This window comes from Anolis sagrei, chromosome 1, assembly GCF_037176765.1.
Source record: "Anolis sagrei isolate rAnoSag1 chromosome 1, rAnoSag1.mat, whole genome shotgun sequence".
Lineage (NCBI taxonomy): Eukaryota > Metazoa > Chordata > Lepidosauria > Squamata > Dactyloidae > Anolis > Anolis sagrei.
Window position 1 is genome coordinate 148,949,586 of NC_090021.1, and position 23,448 is coordinate 148,973,033.

The window sequence follows — 23,448 nt, forward strand, 5'->3', positions numbered from 1 at the left end:
GTTTTTCAGAAACCTAGGTTGCCTTTTTGTGAATATGGCATTCTTTTCCAAGTTCGTACAGTCTCTAATGATCTGCTCCAGAATCTTCTCTGGTATCAATGCCAGGCTGACAGAGTAGTAGTTGAGTCCTCTCCGCCTGCCTCCCCCAAACACCCCTTTAAAGTTGGGGGCAACATTTGCTTTCTTCCAGTCTGCTTTACTTTATTCTGTTCTCCAGAAATGTTTAAAGATTACCAGTGGTTCTGAAATGTCTTCTGACAGTTTTTAAAATTTATTTATTTATTTATTTATTTATTTAGTACACTTGTATACCGCTAATATCTCAGCCTAAAACGGCGACTCATTGCGGTTTACAACATTTAAAAACAACAATAATACAGATTAAAAATATAAAACACATACATATACAATACACAGTATTGGGCCACCAATACAGACCAATGCATCTCTTAGTTAAAATCATAATTCAATTTCGTTGTCTGTGATTGCCAGTCCTTGATCCAAAAACTTCATCGCATCGGATTAGCCGAATGCTTGGTCAAACATCCATGTTTTCAGTTTTTTCCGAAATGCCATCAGCGAGGTGGCTGATCTTATCTCTATAGGGAGGGCATTCCAAAGCCGCGGGGCCACCACAGAAAAGGCCCTGTCTCTCGTTCCCGCGAGCCGCACCTGTGAAGCAGGCGGGATGGAGAGAAGGGCCTCTCCCGAAGATCTTAGGGTCCTGGTGGGCTGATAGGCCGAGATACGTTCGGATAGATATGTAGTGATTTACTGTGTTTCCAAGTATATATTAACTATTATAATTAGTGCTTGCTTTAAAAGTTTATACTTTAATTTCTCCTAAACTATCAAGTATTTTTTTTCAATAACTAGGCACCAGATTAAAGATATTTTTATGTAGCTCCTAAAAATGTAATAATATGTATAGGTCATACATACCTCCTCCCAAAGAGGAGGTAAAACAATTCAAGAATCCCATTTTGTACAAGGACTCTTTCCATTATTTTCCTGATTCTTCTATGATTGAAGAACCTTCTTATCCTGTGAATCAATGTGAGAATGAACAATACTTTGTTTCCTATGTGGATAATCCTTAAAAGGACCTTTCTAATTTGACCTCCTCTTATGAGAATTTTTCAGAAGATGGTGTTTCTCATATATTCTGAGCAGCGGGCTGACATGGATAAAAGAGATCTTACAGAAAAGAGCTGGATTGTTTTATGCACAAAGTATATTCTTTTTTAACTTTTTCAACAGGTACTTAACACCCAGTCACATTTCCCGCTCCACCTCTATGCACAAACAACTGAAATATTACAAGTTTTGCTGCTGGGAATATTGCGTTACAGGAACATGATGCTCAGAGAAAAGTAGTCACACTAGTCGATCCAGCAGAGAAATTAGGTGCAGTTTCTGAAATCAGGAGATGAAAATTGAGAGACAAGAGGAATAGGCTTTCTTAATAGAAGGAAAAATACCACAACCTATTTGTCTTTTACTTCAATCCGCTCTCATTTCTGTCCCAGGAACTGCTAAGGATTATCCTCTGCTTCACAGTTGTGTTGATCCTTAAATACTGAATTTCCAGAGATAGTCATCCTAGAATAGTAATACATTTTCCCTCAAGAAAGATGACATCAGAAAAGTACACAGAGAAATATTTTGGTGTAATCACATTCAAAATGTTCCTGAGCTGAGACTTCTAATCAAGTTTCCCATGGCGCTAAAACCGATACATTATGTAATATTGTAATCCTGAAATAAACGACTGCAATGTTATAGTGAGATTCAAGGAAACAACTCCAATGTTTTGCACAATCGCTGTTCATGGGCTATAAATCATATGATATTACTAACATAAATACCCGGCGATGCCCAGGTTAGGTAATTTGTAATAATAAACATTAAAAGTATTCATTGTTGGGTTTTGGATTTTAAGAATGGACCCATTAGTAAATGCATAAGGATGTAGGTAAACTACAACTCCCATCATCATCTGTTATTGTTCCAACTACACCATTATTCAAAGTTGGGCTTGTTGGGTCTGTGTGCCTGGTTTGGTCCAAATCCATTGTTGGTTGGGTTCACGGTGGTCTCTGGGAGTGGGTAAACTACAATTCCCAGAATTCAAGGTTGTTTGCCTCAAACCCAGCCTATATTCAAAGTTGGCCATATTGAGTCAGTGTGCCAAGTTTGGTCAAAATTCATCATCGTTTCAGTTCACAGTGCTCTCTGGGTGTATGCAAACTACAACTCCCAAAATTCAAGGTATTCCCCAAACCCCACCCATAGTCATAGTTGGTCATTTTGAGTGTGCATGCCACGTTTGGTCATGATCTATTGTCATTTGGGTTCACAGTGTTCTCTGGATGTAGGGGAACCACAACTTCCTAAATTCAAGGTCAACTATCTCCAAACCCAACAGGTATTCAAAGTTGGGCAGGTTGGGTATGTGTGTGAAGTTTGGTCCAGATCCATCATCAGCTGTTGAACAATCCTCTCTGGATGTAGGTGAACCACAACTCACTAAATTCAAGGTCAATTCCCTCCAAACTCCACCAGCATTTAAAGTTGTTTATGTTGGATATCTGTGCCAAGTAAGTTTGGTCCAGATCTCTCAACCTCTGAGGATGCCTGCCACAGATGCAGGCGAAATGTCAGGAGAGAATGCTTCTAGAACATGGCCATACAGTTCGAAAAACCTACAATAACCCAGTGATTCTGGCCATGAAAACCTTCGACAATAGATTGATCCATTGTCGGTTGGTGCTCAATGCTCTATGAATGTATGTGAACTACAGCTCCTTAAATTCAAGGTCAACCCCCCCCCCCCCCAAATACTCCCAAGGTATTTAAAGTGTGAGCCAAATCCATTGTTGGTTGGGTTCAGAATGCTCTCTTGATGTGGGTGAACTATAGTTCCAAATTCTAGGGTCAACCCCGCCCCCAACCCTCCAGTATTTTCTGTTGGTCATGTTGCTAAGTGTGGTCTAGGGTGCTCTTTGGATGCATGATAACTTCAACTTCCACCTTAGTGGGTTACTCTACACAAACTCCTCCAGTATGTTCTGTTGGTCATTGGAGGGGAGGGGTGTCTGTGTGCCAAGTGTAGTCCAGATCTAAATCCATTGTTGGTTGGGTTTGGAAATCTCTCTGAATGTGGGTGAAGCATAAGTCCCAGATTCTAGGGTCAATCCCCTCCACACCCCTCCAATATTTTCTGTTGGTCATGGGGGGGGAGGTGGGTCTGTGTGCTGTTTAGTCTAGATCTATCATCAGTGGGAGTCAAAGGGCCCTCTGGAAGTTGAAGCTGTCCTGGAAATCTGCTGCCCACATACATATAAACTTCGACTTTTATTATACAGATAGATAATACTTCGATAGGGGCCATATAGCTTTCAGAGTGAGAGAACATCCCTAATTCATTTATTTTAATTTATAGGCCACATTTTGGCCACAAGGCTGTGAAGAGCAGTAGATTTTATTTATTTATTTGCAGTATTTATTCACACTTGCTTCAAGCAGACAAGAGTTTTCTCCCGCCCTGCACATTCCACAGATATATAAACCTCACTTGCATAGTTTCCAACTGACCTCACAACCTCTAAAGATGCCTGTCATAGATGTGGGTGAAACGTCAGGACAGAATGCTTCTGGAACATGGCCATGCAGCCCGGAAAACTCACAGCAACCCAGTGATTTCGGCCATGAAAGCCTTCAACAAAACAAGGTTTATGGAGTTTACTTACTTACAAAGTAAATACCACACAATTAAACAGGAAATAACTTTCAAACCAGGAACAGAACATTTTTGAATTTTGTTACATAGTGTGATTAATTATGGGAACTTGTTTGGGCAGGTTCTGATGAAGCCACCAAGCATATAAAGTTGGGAACAGTTCTCCTTATGACTGGACCGTTCTAGGAGTCTATGGCTGAAGAAAGTAAAATAGATTCCCAAGATTTAAATTGTTTTGCTGTATCTTACCATTGAGGGTGATCTGAACTAGACTGTTGGCTAAGTTAAGGGCCCACTGTTTGAGCTGCTATCCCAGGGCCCTTCCACACAGCCATATAACCCAGAAATTCAAGGCAGAAAATCAGCAATTTTCTTCTTTGAACTGGATTATATGAGTCTACACTGCCATATAATCCAGTTCAAAGCAGATAATCTGGATTTTATATGGCAGTGTAGATGGGGCCTTAGGGCCTTCCACACAGCCATATAACCCAGAATATCAAGGCAGAAATCGACAATTATCTACTTTGAACTGGATTATATGAGTATACGCTGCCATATTATTTATTATTTATTTATTTAAAACTTTTATATCCCGATCTTTTCAACCTCCGTAGAGGGACTCAGACCGGCTTACAGCAAGGATTCAATGTTAATAGCACAATCTAAAAACATCACATAATAACGAGTTAAAATACATATCGATTAAAATTACAAATAAGCCAAATCGCCAAGATACAATCATGTCCAACTCAGTCCGTATGTGTAGTCGATAACTTCGTTCTGTAGCCGGTTTCAACCATTACTCTGGGAATGCTTCCTTCCATAGCCGGGATTTCACCAGCCACCTGAAGGACAGGAGGGAGGAGGCAGATCTGATCTCAAGAGAGTTCCATAGCCGAGGGGCCACCACAGAAAAGACCCTGTCTCTTGTTCCCGCCAGATGCGATTGCGAAAGTGGCAAAACCAAGAGCAGGGCAATACCAGAAGATCTTAATTGTCTTGATGGTTCATAGGGGAGAATACATTCGGACAGGTAAACTGGACTGGAACCGTATATTCCTGAGACCATCACAACTGCCAACAATGATGGGTCAGGACCACAATTCACGTTTTGTAGGTTAAAACCAGCACTTTGAATGGAGCCCCCGGTGGTGCAGTGGGTTAAACCCCTGTGCCAGCAGGAATGAAGACCGACAGGTCGCAGGTTTGAATCCGGGGAGAGGCGGATGAGCTCCCTCTATCAATTCCAGCTCCTCATGCGGGGGCATGAGAGAAGCCTCTCACAAGGATGATAAAAACATCAAAATATCCAGGCGTCCCCTGGGCAACGTCCTTGCAGACGGCCAATTCTCTCACACTAGAAGCGACTTGTACTTTGTCAAGTCGCTCCTGACACAACAAAAAAAAACAACAGTTTGAATTGTGCTCGGAAGCTAATTGGCAGCCAGTGGAGCTGATGCAACAAAGGAGTTAACCCAGAATATCAAGGAGAAAATTGACAATTGTCAGCTTTGAACTGGATTATCGCGGTGTTTCTGCACCCTACACCACTGGAGAAATTACACTGCTTAGCCAGTATTGCACCACCTGACATCTGCCAGGAAGTAGCAGCCAATAGTGAAAAGACCAAGGCAGAGACATCTCCAGCTCATCCCGTTTGGGTATCAGCCAGCACGTCAACAACTTAAATCTAGAAATAGTTTTCTAAGATCTACAGAGACACTCGCTGGAACACCTCAGCAAGCGAGAGTCCAAAAGTGGCAGGCTCAAACCCAGAACCTTAACCAATGGCTGATACCAAATGAGAAACTCCCCCCCTGGGCACACAGAAAACTGGGCGACTTGGAAGGCACTGAACAGACTGCGCTCTGGCACCACGAGATGCAGAGCCAACCTCAAGAAATGGGGCCACAAAGTGGAATCCACGACATGCGAGTGCGGAGAAGAGCAAACTACAGACCACCTGCTGCAATGCCAAATGCACAAGGAGGACCTTCTTGCAGCAACACCAGAGGCACTCCAAGTGGCCAGATACTGGTCAAAGGACATTTAATCAACTACCAAGATTGCAAATTTTGTATTTTGTCTGTTTGATTGTTTGTTTTGTTCTGTTAGAAATGTAATACAATTGACTGGTTGCCCTGACACGACAAATAAAATAAATAACTGGATTATGAGTCTACACTGCCATTTAATCCAGTTCAAAGCAGATAATCTGGATTTTATATGGCAGTGTAGAAGGGGCCTCAGAAGGCAGCCACAGGATTGAAAGCAGGGTGTACACTGAGTTTACCAAGCAGACTGGAGGGGCGATGTGCCTTCCCTTCCCATGTATTCGGAGGGTGGGAAGAAGTGCTGAGGAGACCCGGGGAAGAGAGGAGAGTATATACAAGGTGGGCTGCTGATCTAGGTTCGAGGTTGCTCCGATCTCAGAACTGAGGGGACCTTACCAGCTTTGCCCGCGCGCAGGCAGCGTCGCGGCCGCGCCAAACAGTGAGGCTCGCGCGGGTCTCGCGGGATTTGCGGCCGGCCTGGGCGCGCGCGCCCCCTCCCTCGCGGCTGCTTCCCGGCCCCGCCCCCATTCCCTCAGAAGGAGGGAGGGAGGGAGTGAGGCAGGGAAAGCCCCTCCTGGCTGCGTCCTCCTCTTCCTGTGGAGGGCCCTCGCTTCCCGCCCCGCGGATGGGAGAGCCGCCGCGCCCGGCCTGAGCTTGGCCTCGGCTCCAGCGGGGCTTTTCGGGGACGGCGGCGTTGGCGCTTCGGCCCTGTGGCGGGGCTCCCGCAGTATGGGTAAGGGCCTGGCTCGAGTGGAAGCGGGACGCGGGGGGGGAGAGGGAGGGGTCCCTCAGCGGCGGTTTCCTTGACGACGCTTCCTTTCCCTCCTCCTCCGCGCCCCCTCCCCCTTGTTGTGTTGCGTCCCCCGCGTGCAGGGCGCAACGTGGCTTCCTTTGCGCCCGCCCCGTGGCTTACTTTCCCTTCAGGAAGGGAGGGAACTCTTTGGGCCGCTTCCATCCACCGCTGGGAAAGAAGGCCTGATTAAGGCATTGAGCTTGGTTATTTGTTTTTTGGGGAATAAGCGCCAAGGCACCTCTTTATACATTCACTTCCTGTACTTCATCCCTGTATTTTTGCTTTACTTTCTCCATCTTTTCGAAAACCCCACACGTGATGTTTGGGTGGCTTAAATGTTTGCTGCAAATGTATGTATCTCATTTGCAGCCTAGTGTAAACTGGGTAAACTTCCAGGAAGTAGTGCTGGAGGGCATGAAAGGGTTGGCTTGTCTGTGCCTGTTGGCAAGTGCGCCTCTCATTTGCTCCCTGAAGGTGGCATCCCAGTTACCATACATTAGAGGACATAACTTCTTAGGGCCCTTCCTCACAGCCCTATATCCCAGAATGAGTATGCATGCAGAGGTGGCCCTAGGTAATTTTAAATGGTAAGCAAACAGTATTTATTTTCTGTTCGTCGTGGGAGTTCTGTGTGCCATATTTGGTTCAATTCCATCATTGGTGGGGTTCAGAATGCTCTTTGATTGTAGGTGAACTATACATCTCAGTAACTACACTTGCCGCACTTGCTCCCTTGCCTGGCCCACTTTGGGTCCGGAGGCGTGCCTGAAGACCCAGGCGTGTGCACCAAAAGTCACCTCTTCTCCAGACTTTCTCCTCAGCCATTGGGACCAAGAGAGAGAGAGGGGGGGTGGAGATGCCCACCTTTCCTGAAGGTAGGCGCAAAAAAAAAAGGGAGCGGAGGTGAGAGATACCTCCAGCCGGAGGGGCTCTCTCTCTCTCTCTCTCGGTCCCAATGGCTGAAGAGAAAGTCAGGAGAAGAGGCGACATTTGGTGCGCATGCTGGGGTCTTCAAACACACCTCCAGACCCGAAGCGGGCCAGGCATAGTGGCTCCGCCCCTTGGCCCACCCACGGATTGGGGAGAGGAGAGGAGGTGGGTGGAGCGACGGGGGATCAGGAAAGGGAGCTGGTCATGGGGAAGGGATCGAACGCGGAGAACGATTGAGCGCCGGCTCTGCTCGCACACCCGGTGGCTGGGTGGAGCAGGAACGAGAGGGGCTAGGCGAGGCTCAAGGGCCCGGCCCCTTTTGGAAGAGGATCGCCCGGCAGCAAGGCAAGAAAGCCGAGGCTCCCCCCGGACTGCTAGGGCTGTTGTGAGCTGAGGGAACACTCCTCAACTGGTGGTCGAGGGGCATTTACAGAGGCGCCTCTGCGCCCCTGGCAAAAAAGAAGTGTTCTGCGACTGCTTACTTCGTGTAATGGACGAGCCGCCCCTATATGCATGCCCAGTGTGGAACACGTCTCACCACGCTAAAACAGTGGATGTGGCTCTTAATGAGACATGGCGCATTATCACGGGGTGCCTGCGCCCTACATCACTGGAGAAATTACACTGCTTAGCCGGTATTGCACCACCTGACATCTACCGGGAAGTAGCAGTCAATAGTGAAAGGACCAAGGCAGTGACATCTCCAGCTCATCTCCTGTTTGGGTATCAGCCAGCACGTCAACGACTTAAATCTAGAAATAGTTTTCTAAGATCTACAGAGACACTCGCTGGAACACCTCAGCAAACAAGAGTCCAAATGTGGCAGGCTCAAACCCAGAACCTCAACCAATGACTGATACCAAATGAGAGACTCCCCCCTGGGCACACAGAGGACTGGGCGACTTGGAAGGCGCTGAACAGACTGCGCTCTGGCACCACGAGATGCAGAGCCAACCTTCAGAAATGGGGCTACAAAGTGGAATCCGCAACATGCGAGTGTGGAGAAGAGCAAACCACTGACCACCTGCTGCAATGCAACCTGAACCCTGCTACATGCACCATGGAGGACCTCCTTGCGGCAACACCAGAGGCACTCCAAGTTGATTAAATGGTCAAAGGACATTTAATCAACTACCTAGCTTGCAAACTCTGTGACGTTTGTTCTGTCAAAAATGTAATACAACTGTTCAGTTGCCTGACACGATAAATAAATAAATATCCCAGAATATTAAGGCAGAAAATCCCACATTATCTAAGTATGGATTCAGAGAACCCTGTTCAAAGCAGATAATGTGGGATTTTCTGCCTTGATATTCTGGGATATAGCGCTGCGGGGAAGCGCCCTAAGAGAAGAGCCAAAACACTGTTTAGACCAGAATCTCCTCTTGTAGTATGTTGTTGTTCATTCGTTCAGTAGTTTCCGACCCTTCGTGACTTCATGGACCAGTCCACGCCAGAGCTCCCTGTCGGTCGTCACCACCCCCAACTCCTTCAAGGTCAATCCAGTCACTTCAAGGATACCATCCATCCATCTTGCCCTTGGTCGGCCCCGCTTCCTTTTTCCTTCCATTTCCCCCAGCATCATTGTCTTCTCTAAGCTTTCCTTTCTTCTCATGATGTGGCCAAAGTACTACATCTTGGCCTCTACTATTCTTCCCTCCAATGAGCAGTCAGGCTTTATTTCCTGAAGTATGGACTGGTTGGATCTTCTGGCAGTCCAAGACACTCTCAGATCTTTCCTCCAGCACCACAGTTCAAAAGCATCTATCTTCCTTTGCTCAGCCTTCCCTATGGTCCAGCTCTCACATCCGTTGGTGACTATGGGGAATACCATTGCTTTAACTATGCGGATCTTGGTTGCCAGTGTGATGTCTCTACTCTTCACTATTTTATCAAGATTTGTCATTGCTCTCCTCCCAAGAAGTAAGCATCTCCTGATTTCCTGGCTGCAGTCTGCATCTGCAGTCATCTTTACACCTAGAAATACAAAGTCTGTCACTGCCTCCACGTTTTCTCCCTCTATTTCCCAGTTGTATGCAAGTATGTATATATAACATTCAATAACCAGCAGTTAAAAAAAGACCAAAAGTCAAAATAGGAACATGATATGCATTTAAATTAAAAAAAAACAGTATTGAATGTGATGGCTAAAACAATATTAAACATTTATATACTTAAATGACAATAGTAAATACTAAAATAAGCATTAAAACCTTCTAATACTGTGACAGCATCTTGCACCAAGCTATTGCTACTGCACAAAAGCTAGCAACTTTGGCAGTAATTTTGGCATGCTGATCAGCCAGAAGATTAGCATAAAACCTTATGGATCTCACTGGTAAACTTTCTAAGATTGTATTTATAAAACGTTTTCAAAGGTCTTGGTAAAAAGTAAAATGTGCTCCACAGTTTCCACTGCCTCACCTTCACAGGGACATAGGTGTTCATCATTTGGTACTTTGTTATATCTTCCCTCTAGTAGAGCAGAAGGGAAACCAAATGTAATTATGCTAGGCAATGGTTTCAGATGTTAGACTGAATAACCTGCAGTCTCTGACCTGCCAGGAAAAAAGAGATTTGCCAGTGCATAAAAACAGCAGAGCTTTAGAAGTGTTTGTATTTCAGTGCTCAAAAAACATACTCTCTCGTAAAACAACTTGTTTCATATAATGCACTTAAGAGACAAAAATGAAATTGACTTTGATGGAAATAACATATTTGGTTTACTCACAACTTTCATGTGGCCAACATACACAGGTACAAAAACATATTTCAGTTTCAAATATCTTTGAGATGTGCCAGCCGGCCAGGAAATCTCTCTTGTAACAAAACAGCTATCAACAGGTCACATTTGCCAATAGGAGAGAGAGAGAGAGACAGAGAGAATGTGGTCTGCAGCCCCACTTATAACTTTTCAGAAACCGTAGAGTAAACCAAGCTGCACAACTGATCATTCAGGAAACAGTAAGCAACAAGATCGTAGACAAACTTACTAGAGAAGGCTTGATGAAGGCTGTCATTTCCAACACCAGAAACTTCAGGTGGGGCATCTTCTCCTTTGTAAGAGACCTCATTTTCTCCAGTGGGACATTCTGCCCTATAAGTTTATCAGCTGTGGAAAGAAGCCCATGAAACCTTTCAGTTGCAAAGATATTATACCCATTGTACAGTGGATAAATGATACAAACTTTTGAAAATAACACAGTGTAACAAATTTTGAAAATTTTTCTGTTCCTGGTTTGAAAGTGTTATTTCCTGCTTAATTGTGCAGTCCTTACTTTGAATGTAGTTGTTCTACTCCATAAACTTTGTTGTTGTGGCTGCCACAAACTAGGTTGAATTGGTTAACACTCTTAGTAGATATTTGTTGAAAAATTGTAACAAAGTGTGCTGCAGGATGCCCTGCAAAAACAAAGTTTTTGCAGTTTAGTAAAATTTCCCCATGCTTTATGACAGAATTAATTAGGAAATGACATTTATAAAGATTAATGTTGTACGGAGCCAGGAAAAAACAAGAAAGAAAAAAACAAACAGGAAAAGGAAAAAAGAGGAGCAAAAGAAGAACTCTGGGTGAAGGGTGGGTCCTACCGAGAGCATCATCAGTGTTAACCAGATTGACCGTTGTCACCCCCATGCCACAATGAGGCCACAGGTAGGAACTTGTCAACTCATGCTCGAAATAGAGACAAATGGAGGTGAATAGAGAAGATGTGATCAGCGCGAAAGCTGAGGAACAAATCGTCTAAGTGCTAAGTGCATAACATTTATAGTCCAGGAACAAAAATCATGTTACATAGTGTAATGCAAGTAAAGAGAATATGAATATGTTGTCAAATGCTTTCATGACCAGAATCACTGGGTTGCTGTGAGTTTTTCAGGATGTATGACCACATTCTATTAGCATGCTCTTCATACATTTCGCCTGCATCTGGCAAGCATCCTCTGAGGCTTATTGGAAGTGAGGCAAGTGGAGAGTGAAATGCATGTATATCTGTGGAATGAACAGGGTGGGAGGAAGAACCCTTATTTGTTTAAAGCAAGTGTGAATGTTGTAGTTAGTAAGCTTGAATAGCATTGAGTAGCCATGAACAATTGGTTCTTCTCTTGAAGTATGAAACAAAGCCTTCATGTGAGTAAGAATAGTCCTTGAATGTCAATAAATGTCCTATTCTTTATTGCATGTGAGTAGACTCCAGTAATCACAATAGGTTACACACGAGTTGACTCTAACCTGCAACCAGTTTCGACTCACAAGAACCTTCGTCAGGCGGTTGGGTTCATTTATCGAAAAAGGCTCATGTATTAAAAAAAAGTTCAACTTTTGAGGTAAGTGATTCACCAACAATGTTCTTGAGGGGTGGATCAGCTAGTCTTTGTTGGTCAGTATACTCTGCTACATGATACATGAGCTTTTTTCGACAAATGAACCCAACTGCCTGACGAAGGCTCTTGTGAGTCGAAACCAGTTGCAGGTTGGAGTCAACTCGTGTGTAACGAAGGGAATAGGACACCTATTGTGATTACTGGAGTCTACTTGCATGCAATAAAGAATAGGACATTTATTGACATTCAAGGACTATTCTTACATGAAGGTTTTGTTTCATACTTCAAGAGAAGAACCAATTGTTTTTGCTTAATCTGAATGTGGCAGCTCTGTGTTTTGTTGATTTGTGTATTGATAACGTATACATTGAGTTAATTTAGATACATTCGCATTACCACAATCAGTGGATTTTGGTCTCCACAGTTTTAGGGGAACCCATTTTTCTTCTCTGTGTAGTCTGGCATGATGCCTGTCATGTCAGACTACAAATAGTATTATGTGTCCAGGTTGGTTCATCCAGTGCTCTACATTCTAGACTAATTAAACCAGAGAAGTCAGCTATAGCAGAGGACTTGATGAACCAACCTGGACACAAAATACTATTTGAGAACACAGAAATACTGTACCACCCTGACAACCATCATGTCAGACTACACAGAGAAACCATTGAAATCCACAGAATGCTACTGCAAAATGGTCATACAACCCAAAAAGCTCACAGCAACGCAGAATATGAATGTCTAACAAGAATGCATGGAAATAGGGAGACTAATTGGAAAGTGCTGGTTTTGACTTAGGGTCACTATAAGTCAGAAACAACTTCCAAAGTACACACTTATAAAGAAAACTAAGACTGTTTTTTGAAAACAAACCTGATTTAGTGCCTCATAACTATAATTGGCAATGAAATAATTGAAGGAAGTGCTCAGCAATGCTGTAAAACTTATATCCTATTTTGATTATTTGTGGGAATGAGGACATTGTTGCACACATCATGAGGGACCCAATAATACTTTCTTAAGGTATTTCCATTAGGAAGAATGCGTAGTTTCCCACTGGATTTTGTTCTTTTAGTTGCTTGTAAATTGGCGGTAGTAAAATAAAGCTTAAGAGTACAACATATGTAGAACAGCAAAGAATGACTATATATGTGTGTATATAATTATCAAGATTTATTTGAACTAAAGTCTTAGCTTCACACTTAGTTTTTATGCACATATAATCAGCTGTCTACATTCACTAGGGTTTAGGGACACAGAATCTACACAAAAGTGGGAAAAGTGTGCATGACAAAAATATTTTATTATCTGAAAGAACAAATCTCTAGGAATATCTATATCCTCCAGCTCAACTCTGTGGTCAACATCTACTGCAATGTAGCTCCAGAGTAACATTAGGGAGCTACAAATGCTCTAGAGCAGGGGTCCTCAAACTTTTTAAACAGAGGGCCAGGTCACAGTCCCTTAAACTGTTGGAGGACCGGATTATAATTTCAAAAAAAGCATGAATGTATTCCTATGCACACTACACATATCTTATTTGTAGTGCAAAAAACACTTAAAAACAATACCATAATTAAAATGAAGAACAATTTTAACAAATATAAATTTATTAGTGTTTCAATGGGAAGTGTGGGCCTGCTTTTAACTGATGAGATAGGGTTGTTGTTGTTGTTGTTGTTGTTGTTGTTGTGTGCTTTCAAGTCATTTCGGACTTAGGTTGTCCTTGAGCAAGGGCCGGGTAAATGGCCTTGGAGGGCCGCATCTGGCTCTCGGGCCTTAATTTGAGGACCCCTGCTCTAGAGAATAGTTCTTGTTAGGTCCTCTAGCACAATTCTCTATTGTCACCTTCTGCCATAGAAGTGCATAGAAGAATCTAGAGATTCCTACAGAAAACATTTTAATTAATTCTGTAAATAACCAAATCTGCAAAAGTGAAACCTGCAAACTTGGAGGGTTGCTGTATACAAAATCCTATTGAACTGAAGGATTTCTAGCCCAATAATACCATAGAATCACACAAGAGAACCTAGAAAACCCTTAGAGAAGACATATTTTGTTGGATGTAGATGAATGAAACTATGGAGTTTAGGCCTGTAGGTACCAAGGTCATTCTAAAAAGGTAAAGGTAGTCCCCTGACATTAAGTCCAGTCATGTCTGACTCTGGGGTGTGGTGCTCATCTCCATTTCTAAGCCGAAGAGCCAGCGTTGTCCGTAGACACCTCCAAGGTCATGTGGCTGGCATGACTGCATGTAGCGTCATTACCTTCCCGCCGGAGCGGTACCTATTGATCTACTCACATTTGCATGTTTTCGAACTGCTAGGTTGGCAGAAGCTAGGGCTGACAGCGGTAGCTCACGCCGCTCCCCGGAATCGAACCTGCGACCTTTCGATCAACAAGCTCAGCAGCTCAATGCTTTAACCCACTGCGCCATTAATATACTGGTATATTAATTAGATTTATCAAGTGTTCAGTAGAAAGGTTCCAAAGACTACATTTCCTTATATGGTAGTGGCTGTTTGTGTGTTTATGGGACACCTGAAGCTTTATTATTATTTTCTTCACACATGTGGTGTGGAGGTAATGCTTTCAGAGGTGGACCTATACACACACACACACACATATACATAGTTATACACTATATTTTGCTGTATACATATGTCCATGGGCACACAGGAGTGGTTATGCTACTGTACTTCACAAGTATCTTCTGATTAGGAAATACTTTTGAAATCCATTTAAACTTGCTGATCGAGTATCACCATTAACGTACATTGCCTTTGAATGACTAATGCTGTCGATCTTGTTGTTTACTTCAAAATTCCCTATAAGACTAGAGATTCGAGTTTTCAGGGTTATTTTTAGGGCCCAAAATGTTCCCCATGTGAGATTGTTTTTTACATAAAATAACTGCCAGCCTCCTGGAAGTATAAAGGGTAATTGTGGTGTGTGATATTTGAGGATCCAGGCAGCATTTAGAAATAATTAAATTTATTCTTCTTTACTTTCGGGAGTTGCATGGGGAGACACCAAAAATCTCAGTGTGTGTCTTCCATGCCTCATGGAGCATCTCGCTCCGGTTATTAGAATTGAGGTGGCATGTTTGATCAGGAAGAAAGAGATCAAACATTAGCACTGCATGCTTACAGCAAAAATGTGATGTGTTGCATGAAGGGAGACTGAAGTGACAGGTCTTTCAATACATTTAGAGTCCCAGCAGCACAGTCAAGGCATGGTAGGCAGTTTTTTTTTTTATCGCTGTATTAAAAAAAAACAACCTCCTTCTGGTGGAAACGTACCATAGAATTGCCTGGAGGACCTGGGCAATTCCTAGAGAAGATGCATCTCTTAGGATTTTTTTTGGTCCTCCATGGTGACTGTATAGTAACTTTTGACCAAAGTTAGTCATTTCAGTAGAGTTTGTTGTTACTTTATGTCAGATATGGCTAGGTAAAACCACAGGTACTGATCTGATTGATATGGGGGTTGTTCTGTGTTATTTTAATCCATTTGCTAATATATGGTCTGGTCTCTTCTCATGCTTCCTGTACCTTTAATGCAAAAATATTAATGCTTATTCTTCTTTTGAAATGATTGTTCAAGGCATGCTTAGTATATTGTAGTATAATCTCTCTCTGAAAAAGTATATGTAGCAATCCTAATTTAGACACAGCACAGAACAGGGATATTAGTTTAAAGGACAGAGTTTATAAATAGTGGAGTGGGAAGGAGGCAGTTAGCAAGACATAGCTGCATTGTGTATTGTCCAGCAGTTGTTGGGAAACCCCACCACCTTCAGCTGCCATCCTGCTGGTCATTGAGTGAGAGGGAGGCAGCCAACAGGGCACTGCTACATTGTGTCTTCTGTACTACATAAAATGATCTAAGGAAGTCCTCAATAGCAGAACGGGCAAATGATAACATGGTCCTTGTTGCTATGGATATTAAGGTGGATGAAGGCTGCATCATATAAGAGGCCACCAATTATTGTGGTATTATTGCCATTGGATTAGAACCTAGATTCTGTGAAGATATTGTGTTAATCGCTGTGCACTAATCCCCACATATAAAACAAATTCATGCATAGGTATCTTCCAAACAAACCAAAACTAATAAAAGTCCCATGACGATTAGCGGGTGGCAACAGGGGCAGAACTGTGAAATCTGGAAGCTCTGAGCTACAGACCGGCCCATGGGCAGTGGATATGGATTGAATTGTTCTAACCCACTGCCAAGAAAAGAGGGGATTAGGTATGGCACTCCAAAATCTCCTGGGAGAATATAAGAGGCCCTTCTGTTACCTCTCTCAATAGTGTATAGGCAAGAAATATGCAGAAACTGTGTTTACTTGGGAAAAAAAATTCGATATTTCCACTTGTAAATCTGATATTGGTTTTTCCATTTCCCATTTGGAAAAATGGAGTTGGAGAGGAGAGGAGAGAAAATGTTGCATTCTTTAGCATGAAAGTCTTCCACGGTATTACAGTTAAACAATTATAGTCCTGGCAGACTTTTAGATCCAGGAATCAAAGGTTGTACCCATGAGTAGTTGGTAGGATTTGTATAGTGCGGCTTAAAGTGCAGTAGTGCTAATCAAGTATTTTAATTAAACAGAATGCTTTCTTAAATTGTATTTTTTTCCAGCATGCTAACATACAACTTTTACAAAGCCTCCAGATTTCCCTTACATCTCAGTAACCTTTAATAACTCCATCAAGAGTAACCTTTATCTCCATCAAGAAGACCAAATTGGTTAATGTTTTAACATTTAAATTACAACAAAGGAACCAAGATGTTACAGGTTGTGTCTTCCTTATTCAAGATGCTTGGAACCAGAAATGTTCGCTATTTGGTACTGTTTTTGAAGTTTGGAATATGGTACAGGTACTTGTGTATAAAACGGTGTAGGGCAGCAGCAGATGTGGCAGTAAGCTTCAACCACCATGCACACATTCTTCAGGCACCTTGGAGAAAGGAGTGGAGATGAGCAGGAGGGAGAGAGATGGCACAGCTAGGTTCCCAGCCAAACTTAACTCAAGTGGTGGCTGCAGTGGCTACTGTTACTGCTCTTCCACCACCACACAGCCCCCGGTGGCGGCACACAGCCCTGTGCCGGCAGGACTGAAGACCGACAGGTTGCAGGTTCGAATCCAGGGAGAGGCGGATGAGCTCCCTCTATCAACTCCAGCTCCTCATGCGGGGACATGAGAGAAGCCTCCCACAAAGATGATAAAAACATCAAATCATCCAGGCGTCCCCTGGGCAACGTCCTTGCAGACGGCCAATTCCCTCACAACAGAAGCGACTTGCAGTTTCTCAAGTCACTCCTGACACGACAAAAAAAAACACACACACACACACACAGCTGAAATAAGATCTAGAGTAGAAGACCAATTATTGTCTCCAGCTTTGGTCCAGAGAAGAGCCCTAATGCTCCCTCCCTTCGCCAAAGCCCCGTAAGTGCCTTTCTTGCCCAAGTATTCTATGGATGGCAACCCAGTAACTGCAACCCATTCCATCAGCAGCAGGGCTGCCAGGTGCCCATTTCAACCCCTGAGGTGGCTGTAGCTCTCCTGCTTGTATGTTTGTCTGGAAGGAAACACAAGAACCTGTAAAAAGGAAGTGTGGATTCTCACCATTTCTTACATCTTGCATTCTTTTTGGATTTTAAATTCTGGATTAAGGGATACTCAACCTGTATTTTGAAATGTACAAGTTTCAAAGTGACACTTAAGAATATCGGTTCATATTTTAAGGGATTAATTTGAAACATGCTACAAATTACAAGGTTATATTGTTTACGGAGATAAAGCAGAATGTGAGGGAGTACAGTAGCTAATACTTTTTTGTCTGAGTTTGAATGCTCCTTTATCCTTACACATACATAGTACAGTAGTTGGGCAGCTCCAGTTTTAGAGAATCCACAGGCTCAGTGGCCCTTTTCTTCCTTACTATCATTGTGGCTGCCAATTTATTTTCCTTTAGTTTTCTTAAGGTATGCAGTGAATCATTTCAAAAGTCAAATTCAATATACCTACATATAATTCAAACGGAATCAAGGGTGAAATATAGTATAATACTTCATTTTCTTTTAAAAAAATTGTCTGTGCTTAAGAATGGTTTATAAATTTTGATTGCATAGCACTTCTGGGGAAAACATGCTGAGCCTCTGTATGCCTTGGTGTGTGTGAAACTACTTTGGTTGTTCATAAGGGGCTCTGTTGAAATCATCCTTGTTTCTCCCCTCAAATGCTTCACTTTTGCTTTTATCTGTTTGTTTTTTTCCCCTTCGGAAAGTAGTAACCCTAATGGGGAGAGGGATTGAATGGTACACACAAATCAACAATAGTCATTTGCAATCTATCTTCTCCATTCAAACTGGTCTTTATCTCGTAGAGCAGCTTATAGTCAGAGACTTGTCCAAGGGAGTCAAAATCAGCTGGAGTAGCTTGGAGTCCTGCTAGAACTTTCATAATGTCCTTTTCACAGAGTTTTTGCTACATTTGTAAAGAGAACTCAACTTATAAAATAACTACTAGAAAAAGGAATAGTTTGAAAACTAGTTGGATTATATATGTCTTGAAAACCATATTTTCAGACAAAAGTAAAGTTATAAATGCTGATAGAATATAAAATGATTGAAAATTGTAAGCATTGCTCAGCATATAGCTCAGCTGATCAAGTATATGAAATAGACAATAGGGCTCAAGTGAGCACTTTGCTCTGTAAGAGGTCTGAATTTCCAGAACACTAATCGACACTAAAAGTAACTCACACTATGATGGTTTCCAACATAATTGCCAAGATAGCAAGATGTACTTATTTGTCTGCAGAAACAAACAAACACTAATTGTTTGGCTCGTTTTACTTGTATGTATTCTAGGGTTGCCGCTTTCTGGAAGATTAGGGAAATTGTGATTAAGACATATTGATGGAGGTGGTTGTTGTTTTTGACATATTGCTACATTGGAAGGGCGTATCTATTACAGATGGAGTAGAAAAGTTTTAGAATATATGTGAGTGATAATGGTGCATGTGCATACCTCAGTATGATTGTGTATTTTTGGAAATGGATGGCAACCATTTCCAAAAATGCTTAGTGGATGATAGTGGATGTCTGTCTTCTTTCAATCAGGTGCCATATATACTCATGTATACATTGAAAGCAGCTTTTAGATCCAAACTTATTAATATTTCTTAGCATAGAGAGAACTGGGGACAGACTAAGCTCTTACTACTCTATTCAGAGAAGGAGGTGGTTCCTTCTCTGAGGAGCAGTGTTTAAATTGTCCCATGGATTAGTTAATCCAGATTTTTTGGCGCATTTTTTTTACTAAATTTGTAGACACCTACATGAGTATATACAATAATGTGTGCATTTGAATAATCTGGAATCAGTATTGATTTGAAGATAGGAATATTTTGACACACTTTTGCAAACAGCGGTTGGCTGGACTTAGTAACCAGATGGTGCTTCTTTTAACTAGAGATAAAGCCAGTCCTACCATTCTACTATTGTTTGCTGTTTTTATGTGATGACAAGTTGACTTCAACAAATGAATGAGAGCCCTCCAAGTCATTCTATCATCAACTCTTACAGACTCAGAGCCATGACTTCCTTGATGGCATCTGTCCACTCAGAATGCAGTCTTTCTCTTTCCCTATTGCAGTGCTTCTCAACCTGTGGGACCCCAGGTGTTTTGGCCTACAACTCTCAGAAGTCCCAGCCAGTTTACCAGCTGTTAGGATTTCTGGGAGTTGAAGGCCAAAACATCTGGGGACCCACAGGTTGAGAACCATTGCCCTATTGCCTTCTACCTTAAACACTATTGTGTTTTCTAGTGAGACATGTCTTCCCATGATATGAGCAAACCATGGCAAATAAAGTTCAAGCTTTATTTGCTTTGTGGTCCATTTATTTATTTTTGAAAACTCCACAGTAAACAACTCACATCAATATAAACACATATACAGTAAATCAGTACTGATAACACCTTCTGCATAGTTTTCTCATCTTTACTGGCTATTCATATTATTTTTAGATGTAGACATCTGCATTCGTTTTAACATGAAATGAGCACGTATTCTATATTTATTGAAAAGCCCTATATTATGCGGTATAATTTTCTTAGATATACAACTACATTTATTTCATTGCTTTCAAATGCTACCCCAGTTTAACAAATAAAACGCTGTGATTCCATCAGATTTCCCAATTCATATCTCATATAAAAATCACATATTCACCTAATAATTCCATTCAATGTCATTTGTCTTTCAAATGTTCTTCTATCATTCTTAATCATTTATCATAAAAATTGTTAATAGCCGATATTCTCAAAATTTCTTAAAATAATTCAAAATTAGCTGCCAGTTATCTTGAAATGTTTGTATTGATTAATCTTTTTAAAGGCAGGATATTTTGTGATTTATGTGGAATATAGTCCATCAAAGACATAATAGCTCCGCATAGGTGAAAGAGGGAACATAAATTTACTCTTATTTAGCAGAGTCAAAACATAAACTTGTGGCATTGCAACAAAAATAAATCTTATAGAGTCACAAAACTTATATAATCCTTGTATGCATCACATAAATGCAAAAAGCATGGCTTGCTCCAACTCCCAAGCGAGAGAGCACCATGTATCCCAAAACACACCCAGTTATACTCGGGTGTGTCCCAAACGTACTGCTCTTAATGAGCACCTGCATATAATGACCATCAGAATGAGGTTTTTCCCTTATCACATATATCTACTCCAACTTTGGTGTTGATTCTTGCAAAACTCACCCTATTTTCTGTATACCTTAACAGATACCTTATCCAGTTCTGCCAAACTGAGAAGTTTTATCAACCATTCAGTCACAGATAGAATTGCATTTTCCTTCCAATGATGAGCATGTACTATTCGGGTAGCCGTAACTGCATATTGAAAAAATACCATGTCCTTTTTGTCAGTTGTCTCACTTTCAAAAACTGGAGATTTGTCTTCATATGTTTCTTCCTTGAAAGAATCTGTCACCCTTCTGTTCCTTTTATATAGGTTTTTTTTGTGTATTTTACCATCTTTTTATTTCTACTTGGTGTCTTATGTATTTATGCAAAAAGGAAGCTCCAGTATTTCTTTTTCAGAACTAGCAAACACTACATTTTAAAAAAGAGAACAAAATTAATGAACAGAAGAAAAGATTATCAAACTAGTTTTTCAAGATTTTCAAGAAAGCAATAGTGTAATTAGTTATCTTATCTTAGTGTGTTTCTTGTAGGCCCCTTAAGGGCCTTAGCCTGAAATTTATAAAAGCCTTTAAGGCCTTTGTATAAAGTACTCAGAGTTCGGACTGAAGTGCATACATTACTTATTTAACAGAAAATTTGATAGTAAAACAAACAGATCAAGCAAAGCTTATGTAAGTAAACATAAACTTACCTGTTGTCCCTTTTTACTCTGTGTTGCAGTTCTCATATACTTAATAAAGGATTGTGTAGGCACAGGACATCTAGTGTTTGCTTTGTCTGACACACAAGCTACAGTAAAATCACATTCTTTCCCAGTTGAAATTTTACTGCATTGTTTATTGCAACTTACATGCTTCCTTAACTCAACACTTCAACCCTCCTTCACAATCCTCCCAGTGCTAGTGCTGCCAATACATGCCAGCTAAAAGAGAAAGAGGAAGAAGATGGAATAAAAATTGTTTCTTTGTGATGTCATAGGACATGTGCCTTTGTTAGTGGTCTAGCATCTGCTCTTTAAAGTTTTAATAATCAGTAGTTAAATGCATGATTTTATAGTGCTGCTGGATTAAAGAATGAACAGAAAGGATTATTGGAAATTCTTTGGGATTCAAATAAATAGATCAGTAATGGCATTCCAAGTTGACCTGATTTAATCTGGGATAGATTTATATACCCCTCTGGCTGCACACAGCAGGATACATTTTGCACAATTGCAGATAGCCTTTATGTCATCTACTGCAACATAACCTTATTGTCAGCTACTATACTTAGCTTACATAAAAGGTCAAAAGTAGAAGTTGGGAACCGCAATGGTTTTCAAAACTATTCTGATTTGAAAACCACCGCAGTTAACTACTTCTTGTTTTGAAAAACCATTCTGGTTTTGATAAGTAACTTTTTTTAAAACAGTACATTAGAACGTTGAAACCTATCTAAAAAGTGAATTCCCTCTTTTGGTGGCTTTCATAGAGACAGTTGGGGGGACCAGAAAAGGGCATACAACTGAGTTTGAAGGGTTTGTGGTCAGAAGGATAGCTTTGGGTGCCACATGTGGTTCCTGGGGTTTTACTCAGCATTGGCTAAACGCAAAGTAACTGAAAACTTCCTACAACAATTCCTCTTCCCTGTATACCAATAATACACAGTTCTGTATGTTGTAAAGAGAATGTTAGAAATGAGATCTGAATGTATGAGAAATTCAACACCTTGAAAGTACTAAAGAAAAAAGAGAAAAGAACCAGCACTGAAGAAGAAGCAGGCGATTGTAAACAAGAAAGCAAACCACAGAGATTATTATATATCTTTGTTTAATCAATTTTGGATGATTCTTGTATTTTTAAACTGCACAGAAAAGTGCCTGATCCTAAATGATGACTTTCACAAGAACACCAAAGGAAGGAGAGAGTTAATCAACCCTCTAGGAAGGAGAAATGTTTACCTGTGATGCACTGATGCACATCTCTTTAGGAAATTCGGGGGGGGGGGGGGAAGGTAGCAAAGCAGTTTGAGGCCAGTTTCCGTGTTCAATGTAATCATCTTCCTGACCTCAAACTGGTTCTAGGCCTGTCAATTGAATCACCCTCCAGCACAACCTTTTGAACCAGTTCCAAGCTGGATTATAGAGTCAGTGCTGAACCCACCCACCCACCCACCCCCACTGTTGTTCTACGTTGCACAGAAGTTTCAGAAACTGTCCTTATTTTGAAAAAGAAATTAGCACACCAACTTTGTTTAAAGTTTATGGCGGCAGGCCAGGTAAATGATCTTGGAGAGCTGCATCCAACCCACGGGCCTTAGTTTGAGGACCCCTATTCTAGACAGTACATATTTTGAAGAATGGATTTCTTTCAATCGTCTTCTAAGGCCCACGAGCCGGCGGCCCTCCAAGGTCAGTTACTCATCTCCACGCTAAATTTTAGACGTAGGATTAAGTGAAGTCTGATACAACATGTCAAATTACTGACATGATAAATTACATACTAGGAAAAAATGCCATCAAAGAGCAGATACTGCTTGGGCATTTTGTCTAATATGAAAATGGTTGTGTGGGCAGTAGTTTAAAAGGATGTAGATATACCTCCCTGAGTCCCCTTGGGGAGACAGGATGGAATACAAATAAAGTTTTATTATTATATGCCTATATTGATGCCTATATTGCTTTTACATATTTGTTTGTATTGCTTTTACATATTTGTTAGTAGTTCTATAAACCGTACTAATTTTAATCAAAAATCTGAGTAAAAGTTGTTCAGTTGTGTGCATGTGGGTATTTTTTTCTATTTCAAAGACTTTGTTCATATGTTTTGGTCTATGAATAAAGTCCACTAAACTTAATAGAGCTTACGTCTGAGTAAATATTCAG

The 23,448-nt window shown here is 41.4% G+C and overlaps 1 protein-coding gene and 1 long non-coding RNA gene across 2 annotated transcripts in view; one reads left to right on the forward strand and one right to left on the reverse strand.

The window, feature by feature from the left end:
* Positions 1–271: 271 nt before the first annotated feature.
* Positions 272–6,275, reverse strand: LOC137097206 (uncharacterized). The gene is made up of 3 exons (XR_010910057.1): positions 6,196–6,275; positions 3,598–3,718; positions 272–1,602 (listed from the first exon to the last, which is right to left on the reverse strand). It is a non-coding gene; the product is annotated as an uncharacterized lncRNA (long non-coding RNA).
* A 167-nt stretch (positions 6,276–6,442) lies between these two features.
* CD2AP (CD2 associated protein) overlaps positions 6,443–23,448 on the forward strand; it is a 64,405-nt gene continuing 47,399 nt past the window's right edge. The window contains exon 1 of the mRNA XM_060785256.2: positions 6,443–6,532. Within this exon, the coding sequence (XP_060641239.2) occupies positions 6,529–6,532 (4 nt within the window). The 5' untranslated portion in view covers positions 6,443–6,528. The remainder of the gene's footprint in view (positions 6,533–23,448) is intronic.